At 47.0% G+C, this 16,113-nt stretch overlaps 1 protein-coding gene across 1 annotated transcript in view; it reads right to left on the bottom strand.

Annotated features, from left to right (window-relative positions):
- eys (eyes shut homolog) overlaps positions 1-16,113 on the bottom strand; it is a 506,958-nt gene that overhangs the window by 472,931 nt on the left and 17,914 nt on the right. The window contains exons 3-4 of the mRNA XM_071394489.1: positions 7,690-7,886; positions 3,974-4,119 (exon numbers count right to left, since the gene is read on the bottom strand). Coding sequence (XP_071250590.1) covers positions 3,974-4,119; positions 7,690-7,886 — 343 coding nt within the window. The remainder of the gene's footprint in view (positions 1-3,973; positions 4,120-7,689; positions 7,887-16,113) is intronic.

Here is a 16,113-nt window from a genome sequence, read left to right as displayed (position 1 = left end):
TTCTAAAAACATAATTCCACTTTGACATTTTGGAGGGTATTGTGCGTAGGCCAGTGACAAAACAAATCTAAATGTAATAAATAGTGAATTAAGGCTGTAACATAATAAAACGTGGAAAATATCAAGGGTGTGAATACTTTCTGAAGACACTGTATGTCTAGCTATAACATCCACACAACGATGAAAAGCACTGCAGTCTGAGAGACATGTATCATGGTTCATCAAACATTTACATAACCATGGTACTTTTAACAATTGACAAATGTATTTTGGTAATGGACTGGAATCACTATAAATAAACCCCATTGCACTAAAGTGCTATTGTGACTACAGCATCTACATTTTAGGAAAGTGAAAATCAGGGCCTTTTGCATTAACGTTTCAAGTGTCATGAATACAATGAAAATCTCACTCACCAAAACTCTAACAATAAAATACAACTAGCCTGAACTATCCTCTACCCAACATACAGACATGTCTCCTTCTCTATACTATCCTCTACCCAACAGACATGTCTCCTTCTCTACACTATCCTCTACCCAACAGACAGACACGTCCCATTCTCTGCTTGGAACCCATCTCCCATCCTGAGCTATGGGACTATGAAATAATGTCATGGGGTCAGGCTGCACCATGTTCCCATTGTTATTACCAGTTGGTCCCATGTGACACACACAAAGACACACGCACACACACACAGACAAAGACACACAAAGGCAGACACACACACACACACACACACACACACACACACACACACACACACACACACACACACACACACACACACACACACACACACACACACACACACACACACACACACAAAGGAGTTGGTCCCATTTGACAGACACAGAGAGTTGTGTGTCCCGTGAGACCGTTACCCATTTATCTGGGCACTGCTCTCCCACTAGAGAACCATTCACCCATGACACTGTGGCTCAGTCAACTCCCATACGTCATCAGGTCACTCTCATTCAATACTAATATACCATTCTCCAAAAAAGAGGTTGCTCAAAAATGTTGAATTAAATGCGGAAATGTGTTCCGATGTAACTTTTCCACCTCTACGTCCACCTCTACGTCCACCCCTACGTCCACCCCTACGTCCACCCCTACGTCCACCCCTACGTCCACCCCTACGTCCACCTCTACGTCCACCTCTACGTCCACCCCTACGTCCACCCCTACGTCCACCTCTACGTCCACCTCTACGTCCACCTCTACGTCCACCCCTACGTCCACCCCTACGTCCACCCCTACGTCCACCTCTACGTCCACCTCTACGTCCACCCCTACGTCCACCCCTACGTCCACCCCTACGTCCACCCCTACGTCCACCTCTACGTCCACCTCTACGTCCACCCCTACGTCCACCCCTACGTCCACCTCTACGTCCACCTCTACGTCCACCTCTACGTCCACCTCTACGTCCACCTCTACGTCCAACTCTACGTCCAACTCTACGTCCAACTCTACGTCCACCTGACTCAGAGAAGAGAAGACATTTTAATGTATTGACTGGCCTGAACTTTACCCTTCATATCCTCTGAGTACTATTGCCTGAGACAGCTGAAACAATAGCTCTAGAACAGGGCCTGAAAATCACCCATCCTAAATGGTAAGTACCTATAAAATATTATGCGTTGCCATCACTCTTTGTCATGATCACCAGAGAGCAGCTTAAAAGGGAGAAAATGTATACATTCTTTGAAGAAATGTTAATAACCAACAAATATCATTACACAGATGGGAGGTAGTGATGGGGGGGAATCGATACAGCTACATATGGTGATCTTATTTTTGGACAACATTATATGGATATTTGACTCCAAGTAAACCGCTAGCCGGCTGTACCTGCGCCCAAACGGCGGAATTTTTTATCCTATAGCTTGTTCTCCGTCTTATTGTTAAAGGTACAATATGCTGAAATCGCTCCGCCATTTCCTGGTTGCAAAAATTCGAATAGTCCGTTCAATTTCAGTTCATGTGATAAAACAAGCAGTCATTGTGTAGAGAATCATTGTACAATCTAAACCGCTGTGAAATATATTTTCCATAACCAAAAATACTGTATTTTCAGCTGTTTGAAGCTGGTGTACAAAACCGAAAGCAAAAACTAAACTTTTGAACGGGAAACATAGAAATAGCACACATAGAACTACTAGATCTACTGCTTTTTAGACTTGCTTTCAATGAGAACGCCAGATCTATAAAGCATATTTCTATGTGAATTTGGTCGGGTCGTCCAAAAAGTTACATATTGCAGCTTTAAATACTGAGCCAACATGTTTTCAGCACTTTTATTTTCATGCCCAGCGGTCTAAAACACTGCATCTCAATGCTAGAGGCATTGAGATGTTGGTTCAATTCCAGGCTGTATCACGACCCGGACGACCCGGACGTGATTGGGAGTCCCATAGGGCGACGCACAATTGGTCCAGCGTCGTCCAGGTTAGGGTTTGGCCGGGGTAGGTCGTCATTGTAAATAAGAATTTGTTCTTAACTGACTTGCCTAGTTAAATAAAAGTTCAATCATTTTTTGATGTTTTTTAAATACCTCTGCAGCAGAACTATGGTGAGCAATATGTTTGGAACATAAATTGCAATATCAAATTTGAATCGCAATACATATAGAATTGTGAGTTGTGAGAATCGCACCTATCAGCACCTAAGTATTGTGATAATATCGTATCGTGAGGTCCCTGGCAATTCCCAGCCCTCTTCTGAAGTTTATAAAGGAAAATAACGAGCTATTATTAAAGATGCTTCCTGTCCTGAGCTTATTAGAAGAACATAGAAGCAACAGCATAGCAGACGCTTTTATCTAGGACCTTTATTATATTTGACCCTTATTTAACTAGGCGCCTACATTCACAGTAACACAGTACATTTACATTTTAGTCACTTAGCAGAACGATTTACGGGAGCAATTAGGGTGAAGTGCCTTGCTCAAGGGCACATCGGCAGATTTGTCACCTAGACAACTTGTGAATTTGTACCGGCAACCTTTCGGTTATCGGCCCAACACTCTTAACCACTAGACTACCTGCCACAACCCTGGTGTTGCTAGCTAAGCCCCATGCTCCAACCCTGGTGTTGCTAGCTAAGCCCCTTGCTCTAACCCTGGTGTTGCTAGCTAAGCCCCATGCTCTAATCCTGGTGTTGCTAGCTAAGCCCCATGCTCTAACCCTGGTGTTGCTAGCTAAGCCCAATGCTCTAACCCTTGTGTTGCTAGCTAAGCCCCATGCTCTAACCCTGGTGTTGCTAGCTAAGCCCCATGCTCTAACCCTGGTGTTGCTAGCTAAGCCCAATGCTCTAACCCTGGTGTTGCTAGCTAAGCCCAATGCTCTAACCCTGGTGTTGCTAGCTAAGCCCCATGCTCTAACCCTGGTGTTGCTAGCTAAGCCCCATGCTCTAACCCTGGTGTTGCTAGCTAAGCCCCATGCTCTAACCCTGGTGTTGCTATCTAAGCCCCATGCTCTAACCCTGGTGTTGCTAGCTAAGCCCCATGCTCTAACCCTGGTGTTGCTAGCTAAGCCCCATGCTCTAACTAACACACTGGGCCATCAGGACGCGTAGGTCACTGGATCACGTCGTGGGGGTTTAGCCGGGGAAGGCCGTCATTGTAAATAAGAATGTATTCTTAACTGACTTGCCTTGTTAAATAAATGTTAAAGGTTTTTTTGATCACCTTCATCCCTGCCATATGTCTCACCTACATCCTGAATATACTGCCATGTGTCTCAACTACATCCTGAATATACTGCCATGTGTCTCAACTACATCCTGAATATACTGCCATGTGTTTCAACTACATCCTGAATATACTGCCATGTGTCTCACCTACATCCTGAATATACTGCCATGTGTCTCACCTACATCCTGAATATACTGCCATGTGTCTCAACTACATCCTGAATATACTGCCATGTGTCTTCACCTACATCCTGAATATACTTCCATGTCTCACCTGCAGACGTAGTCCTCTCCCTGGACTAAACAGCTGGCGTTGTTGTGGCAGGGCGAAGGGCTGCACGGGCCACTCTGCCTCCTGCACTGTCGGCCTGTGGTGCCATCTGAACACTGCCAGACTGAGGCTGCACACTCAGGAGAGGTCTGCAGACACACACACACACACACACACTTCAGCATATACACAAACACATGTAAAACAAACACACACGTTTGCACGCACAAGCGCGCGCACACACACACAGGACGAAAACAAACCAGGCCTCAAGTCAGCACACTTAGGCCTCAAGTCAACACACTTAGATTAAAGGTAAAGACAGGGTTAGTCGAGACAGATCACTCTCCCTAGTAGAACAAGACAGGGTTAGTGGAGACAGATCACTCTCCCTAGCAGAACAAGACAGGGTTAGTGGAGACAGATCACTCTCCCTAGTAGAACAAGACAGGGTTAGTGGAGACAGATCACTCTCCCTAGTAGAACAAGACAGGGTTAGTGGAGACAGATCACTCTCCCTAGTAGAACAAGACAGGGTTAGTGGAGACAGATCCCTCTCCCTAGCAGAACAAGACAGTGTTAGTGGAGACAGATCACACTCCCTAGCAGAACAAGACAGGGTTAGTGGAGACAGATCACTCTCCCTAGCAGAACAAGACAGTGTTAGTGGAGACATATCACTCTCCCTAGCAGAACAAGACAGTGTTCATGAGACAGATCACTCTCCCTAGCAGAACACGACAGTGTTAATGGAGACAGATCACTCTCCCTAGCAGAACAAGACAGTGTTAGTGGAGACAAATCACTCTCCCTAGCAGAACAAGACAGTGTTAGTGGAGACAAATCACTCTCCCTAGCAGAACAAGACAGTGTTAATGGAGACAGATCACTCTCCCTAGCAGAACAAGACAGTGTTAGTGGAGACAGATAACTCTCCCTAGTAGAACAAGACCGGGTTAGTGGAGACAGATCACTCTCCCTAGTAGAACAAGACAGTGTTAATGGAGACAGATCACTCTCCCTAGTAGAACAAGACAGTGTTAGTGGAGACAGATCACTCTCCCTAGCAGAGCAAGACAGTGTTAGTGGAGACAGATCACTCTCCCTAGCAGAACAAGACAGGGTTAGTGGAGACAGATCACTCTCCCTAGCAGAACAAGACAGTGTTAGTGGAGACAGATCACTCTCCCTAGTAGAACAAGACAGGGTTAGTGGAGACAGATCACTCTCCCTAGTAGAACAAGACATGGTTAGTGGAGACAGATCACTATCCCTAGCAGAACAAGACAGGGTTAGTGGAGACAGATCACGCTCCCTAGCAGAACAAGACAGTGTTAGTGGAGACAGATCACTCTCCCTAGCAGAACAAGACAGGGTTAATGGAGACAGATCACTCTCCCTAGCAGAACAAGACAGTGTTAGTGGAGACATATCACTCTCCCTAGCAGAACAAGACAGTGTTCATGGAGACATATCACTCTCCCTAGCAGAACAAGACAGTGTTCATGAGACAGATCACTCTCCCTAGCAGAACAAGACAGTGTTAATGGAGACAGATCACTCTCCCTAGCAGAACAAGACAGTGTTAGTGGAGACAAATCACTCTCCCTAGCAGAACAAGACAGTGTTAATGGAGACAGATCACTCTCCCTAGCAGAACAAGACAGTGTTAGTGGAGACAAATCACTCTCCCTAGCAGAACAAGACAGTGTTCATGGAGACATATCACTCTCCCTAGCAGAACAAGACAGTGTTCATGAGACAGATCACTCTCCCTAGCAGAACAAGACAGTGTTAATGGAGACAGATCACTCTCCCTAGCAGAACAAGACAGTGTTAGTGGAGACAAATCACTCTCCCTAGCAGAACAAGACAGTGTTAATGGAGACAGATCACTCTCCCCAGCAGAACAAGTGAGTAAAGAACTGTAACAGCACAATGCTAGGGAGTGAAACAGGACAGCTGCAGTCACACAGAGAGAAGAAGAAGTTTGTTTAATGTGACAAGGTGAAAGCTGTACTTTCTGATGATTACTAACTATGCATTTTTTTTATTTATTTTTTTACTCCCTTTTTCTCCTCAATTTTGATCTTGTCTAATCGCTGCAACTCCCCAACGGGCTCGGAGGCGAAGGTCGAGTCACGGGGGGGAAACATGACCCACCAAACCGTACTTCTTAACGCCCACTTAACCCGGAAGTCAGCTGCACCAATGTGTCGGAAGAAACACTGTTCAACTGACGACCGTCGTCAGCCTGCAGGCACCCAGCTCTCCACAAGGAGTCGCTAGAGAGGGATGAGCCAAGTAAAGCCCCTCCCGGCCAAACCTTCCCTAACGCGGACGACGCTGGGCCAATTGTGCGCCACCCTGTGGGACTCCCGGTCAAGACCAGTTTTGAAACAACCTGGGATCGAACCCGGGTCTGTAGTGACGCCACTGCGATGCGGGGCCTTCGACTACTGCGCCACTCTAACTATGCATTTCATTTGTTAAATGTCATTTGGTTTTGTATTTTGTGCACATGTACGTAAAGAAATAGTGTCTTATAAGCTTACAACAATTGGTGTTCGAGACAAATAAATAAATCAATCCATCATAGAGAAACTAAGAATAGATGGAGACAGCTAGGCCATTAGCTCGACTAGCGTACTCCAGCTCTCATCACATCTCATCAGGAATGATCTTGACAATAATAATATATCTGACTCAAGAGTCAGAGATGATAAAACCAAGATCCTTAATCAGAGAAGATACTAATATTAACAGTTGCTTCGAGTCACCAAGGCTCTCAGGTTGAAAGATGAGTTCATTTTCATTCAGATGAAGTCCCTTATAGAGATGAGACTGAGGCAAAATCAATGTCTTACAGATCAGGTTGACATACGAGTGCTGCTATGCCATCAACACTGGGCTCCCATTAATGTGACTGTGTTATGGAGGTTGTTATGCGTAATCCTGCATCACTCATTAAGGTGTTATGACTGGTTAAGAATGCCTTACGGAATATTCTCGAGTGGGTTGAGAAACCCATTACAAATCAGTTATTGTAAAATCTGTGGCAAATTCCATAATGAAGTCACAAGTGAAGGTCACAAAAAGACAATTAGCCCATTTTAATATATTTTTCTCTCTATGCATCGCCTCTTGCATAATAGAGAAACTATTGGCACTCAGCAGTTGATGATTAAAACCCCTGTCCTGTATCACCGTAACATTTCATAGATAAAAGGCCTGAAATTGAAAACGGACTGTGGCCAACAGACGCCTCCATCTAGAACAAAAGAGCCCCTTTCATAAATGCAATTTCAATCTGCCTCTTAAAATATGCAATAGTTAATTCCAGTCTAATCAAAATGGCCACCACAAATAACCAGAGCCACCACCATCACGCTTTCCTTCCCCAAGCCATGCTAACCCCCCATTGAAGGCAGAAATATTCATTGTTGTTCCAAACTTCAAAAGTACACTCGATCTGCTTCAAAGACTAAGATATTAATTTTCATGTGACATTTCCTATTAAATCAGGCTCTGAGAGGAGGAGGAGGAGGAGGGCTGAGAAGAATGAAGAAGGAGAAATGGGATGCGTCCATAATGACATCTTATTCCCTCTATAGTGCAATACCTTCGACAAGGCCTCTTTGGGCCAGATTGTATGGGCTCTGGTTGAAAGTAGTGCACTATTTAGAGTGACATTTGGGACGTAGAAATAGAGTTCTCACATGTTCCCCCAAGGAGCACGCCTTTTCCCGCTGACATTCGTATGAAAGGCAATTGATGTTAACGGGGGTGTCACAGCGGAGGCCCGTGAATCCCTCCAGACAAGCACAAGCATATCCAGCGGTGCTCGCGGAGCTCTTCTCACACTCTCCGCCATTCCTACATGGGTTGGGATCACAAGATGTCCCACAAGGTGGACCTATGGATGAGAATGAACAGTTGGTTATTGGATAAGATTCCCAGAGGCTTTGAACTTCAATGAATATTTGACACGTGACAGCTCTCGGGCTGGATGTCAGAGATAGAGCAGAAGTGTTGGTCCAACAACCCATGATAACTCAGGACACCTGAAAACAATCTGAGAGGTCTCCATAGCTGAACTCGATAGTCTTTGTTACAGCCATACAAACTTCACGGACACTGTTGGTTCAAGTCAGTCCGATTGAGAGCACGGCTCCAAATAGAACAAATTATTGTGATCATTTGTTGAGGAAAAACTTGATCTGTTCCTCACTTCAACAACTCTGATTTCAACATTTCATCCCACAGCAACATACAGTTTAAACCATATAAATAGAATGAATTATATTTCTATGGTTTAAACCACAGAGGCAGGAAATACAGCAAAACCACCAGGATGAGGATGTGAACAGTACCTCAGTACCTGGTCAGGGATGGGAACATTACATCAGTACCTGTTCAGGGATGGGAACAGTACCTCAGTACCTGGTCAGGGATGTGAACAGTACCTCAGTACCTGGTCAGGGATGTGAACAGTACCTCAGTACCTGGTCAGGGATGTGAACAGTACCTCAGTACCTGGTCAGGGATGTGAACAGTACCTCAGTACCTGTTCAGGGATGGAAACAGTACCTCAGTACCTGGTCAGGGATGTGAACAGTACCTCAGTACCTGGGCAGGGATGTGAACAGTACCTCAGTACCTGGGCAGGGATGTGAACAGTACCTCAGTACCTGGGCAGGGATGTGAACAGTACTTCAGTACCTGGTCAGGGATGTGAACAGTACCTCAGTACCTGGTCAGGGATGTGAACAGTATCTCAGTACCTGGTCAGGGATGTGAACAGTATCTCAGTACCTGGTCAGGGATGTGAACAGTACCTCAGTACCTGGTCAGGGATGTGAACAGTACCTCAGTACCTGGTCAGGGATGTGAACAGTACCTCAGTACCTGGTCAGGGATGTGAACAGTACCTCAGTACCTGGTCAGGGATGTGAACAGTACCTCAGTACCTGGTCAGGGATGTGAACAGTACCTCAGTACCTGGTCAGGGATGGGAACAGTACCTCAGTACCTGGTCAGGGATGTGAACAGTACCTGGCCAGGGATGTGAACAGTACCTCAGTACCTGGTCAGGGATGTGAACAGTACCTCAGTACCTGGTCAGGGATGGAAACAGTACCGCAGTACCTGGTCAGGGATGTGAACAGTACCTCAGTACCTGGCCAGGGATGTGAACAGTACCTCAGTACCTGGTCAGGGATGGGAACAGTACCTCAGTACCTGGTCAGGGATGTGAACAGTACCTCAGTACCTCGTCAGGGATGGGAACAGTACCTCAGTACCTGGTCAGGGATGGGAACAGTATCTCAGTACCTGGTCAGGGATGGGAACAGTACCTCAGTACCTGGTCAGGGATGGGAACAGTACCTCAGTACCTGGTCAGGGATGTGAACAGTACCTGGCCAGGGATGTGAACAGTACCTCAGTACCTGGTCAGGGATGTGAACAGTACCTCAGTACCTGGTCAGGGATGGAAACAGTACCGCAGTACCTGGTCAGGGATGTGAACAGTACCTCAGTACCTGGCCAGGGATGTGAACAGTACCTCAGTACCTGGTCAGGGATGGGAACAGTACCTCAGTACCTGGTCAGGGATGTGAACAGTACCTCAGTACCTCGTCAGGGATGGGAACAGTACCTCAGTACCTGGTCAGGGATGGGAACAGTATCTCAGTACCTGGTCAGGGATGGGAACAGTACCTCAGTACCTGGTCAGGGATGGGAACAGTACCTCAGTACCTGGTCAGGGATGTGAACAGTACCTCAGTACCTGGTCAGGGATGGGAACAGTATCTCAGTACCTGGTCAGAGATGTGAACAGTACCTCAGTACCTGGTCAGGGATGGGAACAGTACCTCAGTACCTGGTCAGGGATGTGAACAGTTCCTCAGTACCTGGTCAGGGATGGGAACAGTACCTCAGTACCTGGTCAGGGATGGGAACATTACCTCAGTACCTGGTCAGGGATGGGAACAGTTCCTCAGTACCTGGTCAGGGATGGGAACAGTACCTCAGTACCTGGTCAGGGATGGGAACATTACCTCAGTACCTGGTCAGGGATGTGAACAGTACCTCAGTACCTGGTCAGGGATGGGAACATTACCTCAGTACCTGGTCAGGGATGGGAACATTACCTCAGTACCTGGGCAGGGATGTGAACAGTACCTCAGTACATGGTCAGGGATGTGAACAGTACCTCAGTACCTGGTCAGGGATGGGAACATTACCTCAGTACCTGGTCAGGGATGGGAACAGTACCTCAGTACCTGGTCAGGGATGGGAACATTACCTCAGTACATGGTCAGGGATGTGAACAGTACCTCAGTACCTGGTCAGGGATGGGAACATTACCTCAGTACCTGGTCAGGGATGGGAACATTACCTCAGTACCTGGTCAGGGATGGGAACATTACCTCAGTACCTGGTCAGGGATGGGAACAGTACCTCAGTACCTGGTCAGGGATGGGAACAGTACCTCAGTACCTGGTCAGGGATGTGAACAGTACCTCAGTACCTGGTCAGGGATGGGAACATTACCTCAGTACCTGGTCAGGGATGGGAACATTACCTCAGTACCTGGTCAGGGATGTGAACAGTACCTCAGTACCTGGTCAGGGATGGGAACAGTACCTCAGTACCTGGTCAGGGATGTGAACAGTTCCTCAGTACCTGGTCAGGGATGGGAACAGTACCTCAGTACCTGGTCAGGGATGTGAACAGTACCTCAGTACCTGGTCAGGGATGGGAACATTACCTCAGTACCTGGTCAGGGATGGGAACATTACCTCAGTACCTGGTCAGGGATGTGAACAGTACCTCAGTACCTGGTCAGGGATGGGAACATTACCTCAGTACCTGGTCAGGGATGGAAACAGTACCTCAGTACCTGGTCAGGGATGGGAACATTACCTCAGTACCTGGTCAGGGATGGGAACATTACCTCAGTACCTGGTCAGGGATGGAAACAGTACCTCAGTACCTGGTCAGGGATGTGAACAGTACCTCAGTACCTGGTCAGGGATGGGAACATTACCTCAGTACCTGGTCAGGGATGGGAACATTACCTCAGTACCTGGTCAGGGATGGGAACAGTACCTCAGTACCTGGTCAGGGATGGGAACAGTACCTCAGTACCTGGTCAGGGATGGGAACAGTACCTCAGTACCTGGTCAGGGATGTGAACAGTACCTCAGTACCTGGTCAGGGATGGGAACAGTACCTCAGTACCTGGTCAGGGATGTGAACAGTACCTCAGTACCTGGTCAGGGATGTGAACAGTACCTCAGTACCTGGTCAGGGATGTGAACAGTACCTCAGTACCTGGTCAGGGATGGAAACAGTACCTCAGTACCTGGTCAGGGATGGAAACAGTACCTCAGTACCTGGTCAGGGATGTGAACAGTACCTCAGTACCTGGTCAGGGATGTGAACAGTACCTCAGTACCTGTCAGGGATGTGAACAGTACCTGGCCAGGGATGTGAACAGTTCCTCAGTACCTGGTCAGGGATGTGAACAGCACCTCAGTACCTGGTCAGGGATGTGAACATTACCTCAGTACCTGTTCAGGGATGGGAACAGTATCTCAGTACCTGGTCAGGGATGTGAACAGTACCTCAGTACCTCGTCAGGGATGTGAACAGCACCTCAGTACCTGGTCAGGGATGTGAACATTACCTCAGTACCTGTTCAGGGATGGGAACAGTATCTCAGTACCTGGTCAGGGATGTGAACAGTACCTCAGTACCTCGTCAGGGATGTGAACAGTACCTCAGTACCTGGTCAGGGATGTGAACAGTATCTCAGTACCTGGTCAGGGATGTGAACAGTACCTGGTCAGGGATGTGAACAGTATCTCAGTACCTGGTCAGGGATGTGAACAGTACCTGGTCAGGGATGTGAACAGTATCTCAGTACCTGGTCAGGGATGTGAACAGTACCTGGTCAGGGATGTGAACAGTACCTCAGTACCTGGTCAGGGATGTGAACAGTATCTCAGTACCTGGTCAGGGATGTGAACAGTACCTGGTCAGGGATGTGAATAGTATCTCAGTACCTGGTCAGGGATGTGAACATTACCTCAGTACCTGGTCAGGGATGGGAACAGTATCTCAGTACCTGGTCAGGGATGTGAACAGTATCTCAGTACCTGGTCAGGGATGTGAACAGTACCTGGTCAGGGATGTGAACAGTATCTCAGTACCTGGTCAGGGATGTGAACAGTATCTCAGTACCTGGTCAGGGATGTGAACAGTACCTGGTCAGGGATGTGAACAGTATCTCAGTACCTGGTCAGGGATGTGAACAGTATCTCAGTACCTGGTCAGGGATGTGAACAGTACCGCAGTACCTGGTCAGGGATGTGAACAGTATCTCAGTACCTGGTCAGGGATGTGAACAGTATCTCAGTACCTGGTCAGGGATGTGAACAGTACCTGGTCAGGGATGTGAACAGTATCTCAGTACCTGGTCAGGGATGTGAACAGTACCTCAGTACCTGGTCAGGGATGTGAACAGTACCTCAGTACCTGGTCAGGGATGTGAACAGTACCTCAGTACCTGGTCAGGGATGGGAACAGTACCTCAGTACCTGGTCAGGGATGTGAACATTACCTCAGTACCTGGTCAGGGATGTGAACAGTACCTCAGTACCTCGTCAGGGATGTGAACATTACCTCAGTACCTGGTCAGGGATGGGAACAGTATCTCAGTACCTGGTCAGGGATGTGAACAGTACCTCAGTACCTGGTCATTCAGTTCTGTTCAAGTTAAAAACATTTTCCCCTACTAGTCCTACATGTGAATCACACGCTCTTTAGAGAAAGAGTGTCTTCCTGAACTCAGTGTTTTATTGGGTTTGATGATGGTGTTTTCAAACACATGAGCCATCCTGAAGTATCCCATGTATATGTTTGTCTTCATGTGAATACAAGGCTCCAGGGCTCTCTCTCTCTCTCCATGACTCTAATTAATAATCAACAGCTTTTCCTAGACTCACTCACTTGTTCCTTTAGCGAAGTCTCCCTACACTACACCGTGGATATCCGCCCAAATGGCACCCTATTCCCTATATAGTGCACTACTTTTGATCAGGGCCCTATGTGACACTATATAGGGAATAGGGTGCTATTTGGGATGCACCCCTCCCTATACTGTATCATCTCTCTTATGCACTTCTTCCGTCTATTTTGGAACGCACAAGTGAATCTGAACTCCACACCAATTCCCACAACCCAAGAGAAGAACCAGGAAGTTGGCTTTTCATCTCAGTATAAAAGAAAAAAAAGAGAATGAATTTTCAAGCAGGCAACCAAACCACTAAACCTCACGCAATACCTCCTCTGTTTACTCATCATAAAACTAGGCTATGTTCGTTGTGTCAAATTGGCCCTCCTAATGATGCAACTGTCTCTGGCACATAAAGTCAGAGATGAAGAGCTGGAAACACAAACTGTGTGGTTGGTATGCTCCTTCTCCTTAATCTCTTTCTTTCCCTCCTTTTCAATGCTTTTATTGTTATTGTGTTCTGTTCTAATGAGCAAATAGACCTTTTTAAGTAAATCACAGTCTTCTCCAAGTACCTGTACCATTGATGTCCTCCTATTGTATGATCGACATAACATGAATAAGACAGAAATGAAAAGATACATCCCCTCAGGGCATAAATTAATGAAACTGCTTATTGGCATTAGGATTCTGTCAAACACTGTTGGCCATTGTACAGCTTTTGATATCTCTGTTGATGTTTCCTGTCCTGAGACTGAAGATACAACAGGTATCACACTGTTTCTGTTCATTTCCGTGGTCCACATATCATCATCCCCATACTACCAGGGGAGAATGCAGAACAAACACCCCAAGCTGCTTAATACATTATTACAGTCGAGAAAAAGGAAATGAGTTGGCAGACTGCCACCACCATCTTTAATATCACAATGGACTTTTAACTGGGAGAGGAAGAGGAAGCATGACTGGTCAAACTGTCTACAGGAAGATATAAGAAAGGTTCAGGATTGACTGGAACATCAGCAGTCTGCCTGTAAGAGTGGTGTCATTTCAACATGGTCTCCTTTCAATATGCCAAAATGGTGACATTTAATCATTGTGACCTACTTGTTGTGTGCATGTACTGAAATGTATGTGTAACTAATAGATGCACGCACACACACACACACATTTTTAAATGTATGTTAATTGTAGTCTTTTGTCTGTAATGTATTTTTCGTTATATGTCGGACCCAAGTCAGACTAGCTGTCGCCATTGGCGTCGGCTAATGGGGATCCTTATGAATAAAACAATATGTCAGCTGAGCTAACCTCTTACACTGAACAAAAATATAAAACGCAACACGCAACAAATTCAAAGGTTTTACTGAGTTACAGTAAAATCAGTCAATTTAAATAAATTCATTAGGTCCTAATTTATGGATTTCACATGACTGGGAATACGGATATACATCTGTTGGTCACAGATACCTTTAATAAAAAGGTAGGAGTGTGGATCAGAACCAGTCAGTATCTGGTGTGACCTCCATTTGCCTCATGCAGTGGGACACATCTCCTTCACATAGAGTTGATCAGGCTGCTGACTGTGGATGGTGGAATGTTGCCCCACTCCTCTTCAATGGCTGGGGTAAGTTGCTGGATATTGGCGGGAACTGGAACACGCTGTTGTACATGTCGATCCAGAGTAGGGGTGTGAACGTTTAAAATGTTTAATGAAGTTGAGATCCTTAAGTAGGCCGTCAAGTGTAAATAAGAATTTGTTCTTAATTAACTTGCCTAGTTAAATAAAGGTTAAATAAAAAATGTATTAATTAAAATCACAGTTCAGTGATCACAAAACATTATTTTCTGTGTTCTAGCCGATAGGCTATAAAGGCCTGGGGAAGTTGTGTAATTCCATCTCTCTCTCCCTCACACTGGCCCGGCTGCTCCGTCCCTCTCCCGATCACACTGGCCTGGCTGCTCCGTCCCTCTCCCCCTCACGATGGCCTGGCTGCTCCGCCTATCTCTCCCTCACGATGGCCTGGCTGCTCCGCCTCTCTCTCCCTCACACTGGCCTGGCTGCTCCGTCTCTCTCCCCCTCACACTGGCCTGGCTGCTCCGCCTCTCTCTCCCTCACGATGGCCTGGATGCTCCACCTCTCTCTCCCTCACACTGGCTTGGCTGCTCAGCCTCTCTCTCCCTCACACTGGCCTGGCTGCTCAGCCTCTCTCTCCCTCACACTGGCCTGGCTGCTCAGCCTCTCTCTCCCTCACACTGGCCTGGCTGCTCAGCCTCTCTCTCCCTCACACTGGCCTGGCTGCTCAGCCTCTCTCTCCCTCACACTGGCCTGGCTGCTCAGCCTCTCTCTCCCTCACACTGGCCTGGCTGCTCAGCCTCTCTCTCCCTCACACTGGCCTGGCTGCTCAGCCTCTCTCTCCCTCACACTGGCATGGCTGCTCAGCCTCTCTCTCCCTCACACTGGCCTGGCTGCTCAGCCTCTCTCTCCCTCACACTGGCCTGGATGCTCCGCCTCTCTCTCCCTCACGATGGCCTGGCTGCTCCACCTCTCTCTCCCTCACACTGGCTTGGCTGCTCAGCCTCTCTCTCCCTCACACTGGCCTGCCTGCTCCGTCTCTTCCTAATGATGCCAGTGTGTGTTCAGTCTTCGGTCTGTTGCCTGTAGAATATCCTAGCCTATTCATGGCACTAATGTCTTCGAGACAGTTTTGTGAGCATTTTTGTCTCATGAAATGACAGTAGGCTACTGGTAGCCTGTATCCATTACGCTTTTCAGACATAATGGAACATGGCCCCTTGAAAGCGCCTCAGCTACGGCATGAAATTCTGTCTGTTAGGGTAGGCTACACTATGTTTTTTTTAAATGCCGACACAAAACCTTCTCTGGTTATATGAACAGACATTTTACTTGTCTGTAAAGGAATGCCGCTTCTGAAGTCCATCACTAGGAAACCAGAACTGTCAATCAAATAATCTGGAGCTGCTGCTCGCAGCCTGTTTGCCTGCCAACAACACACAGACCACTCTCTCCTCTCTTTTTAAATAGCGTGACTTACCAACACATTTAGGAGAAAGAAAGTCTAGTCTAATCTAGTTACCGCATAAACAACAACACAGC

This window comes from Salvelinus alpinus, chromosome 3, assembly GCF_045679555.1.
Source record: "Salvelinus alpinus chromosome 3, SLU_Salpinus.1, whole genome shotgun sequence".
NCBI lineage: Eukaryota > Metazoa > Chordata > Actinopteri > Salmoniformes > Salmonidae > Salvelinus > Salvelinus alpinus.
Note: the sequence above shows the minus strand (reverse complement) of the source record. Positions and strands in the feature narration are given on the sequence as shown.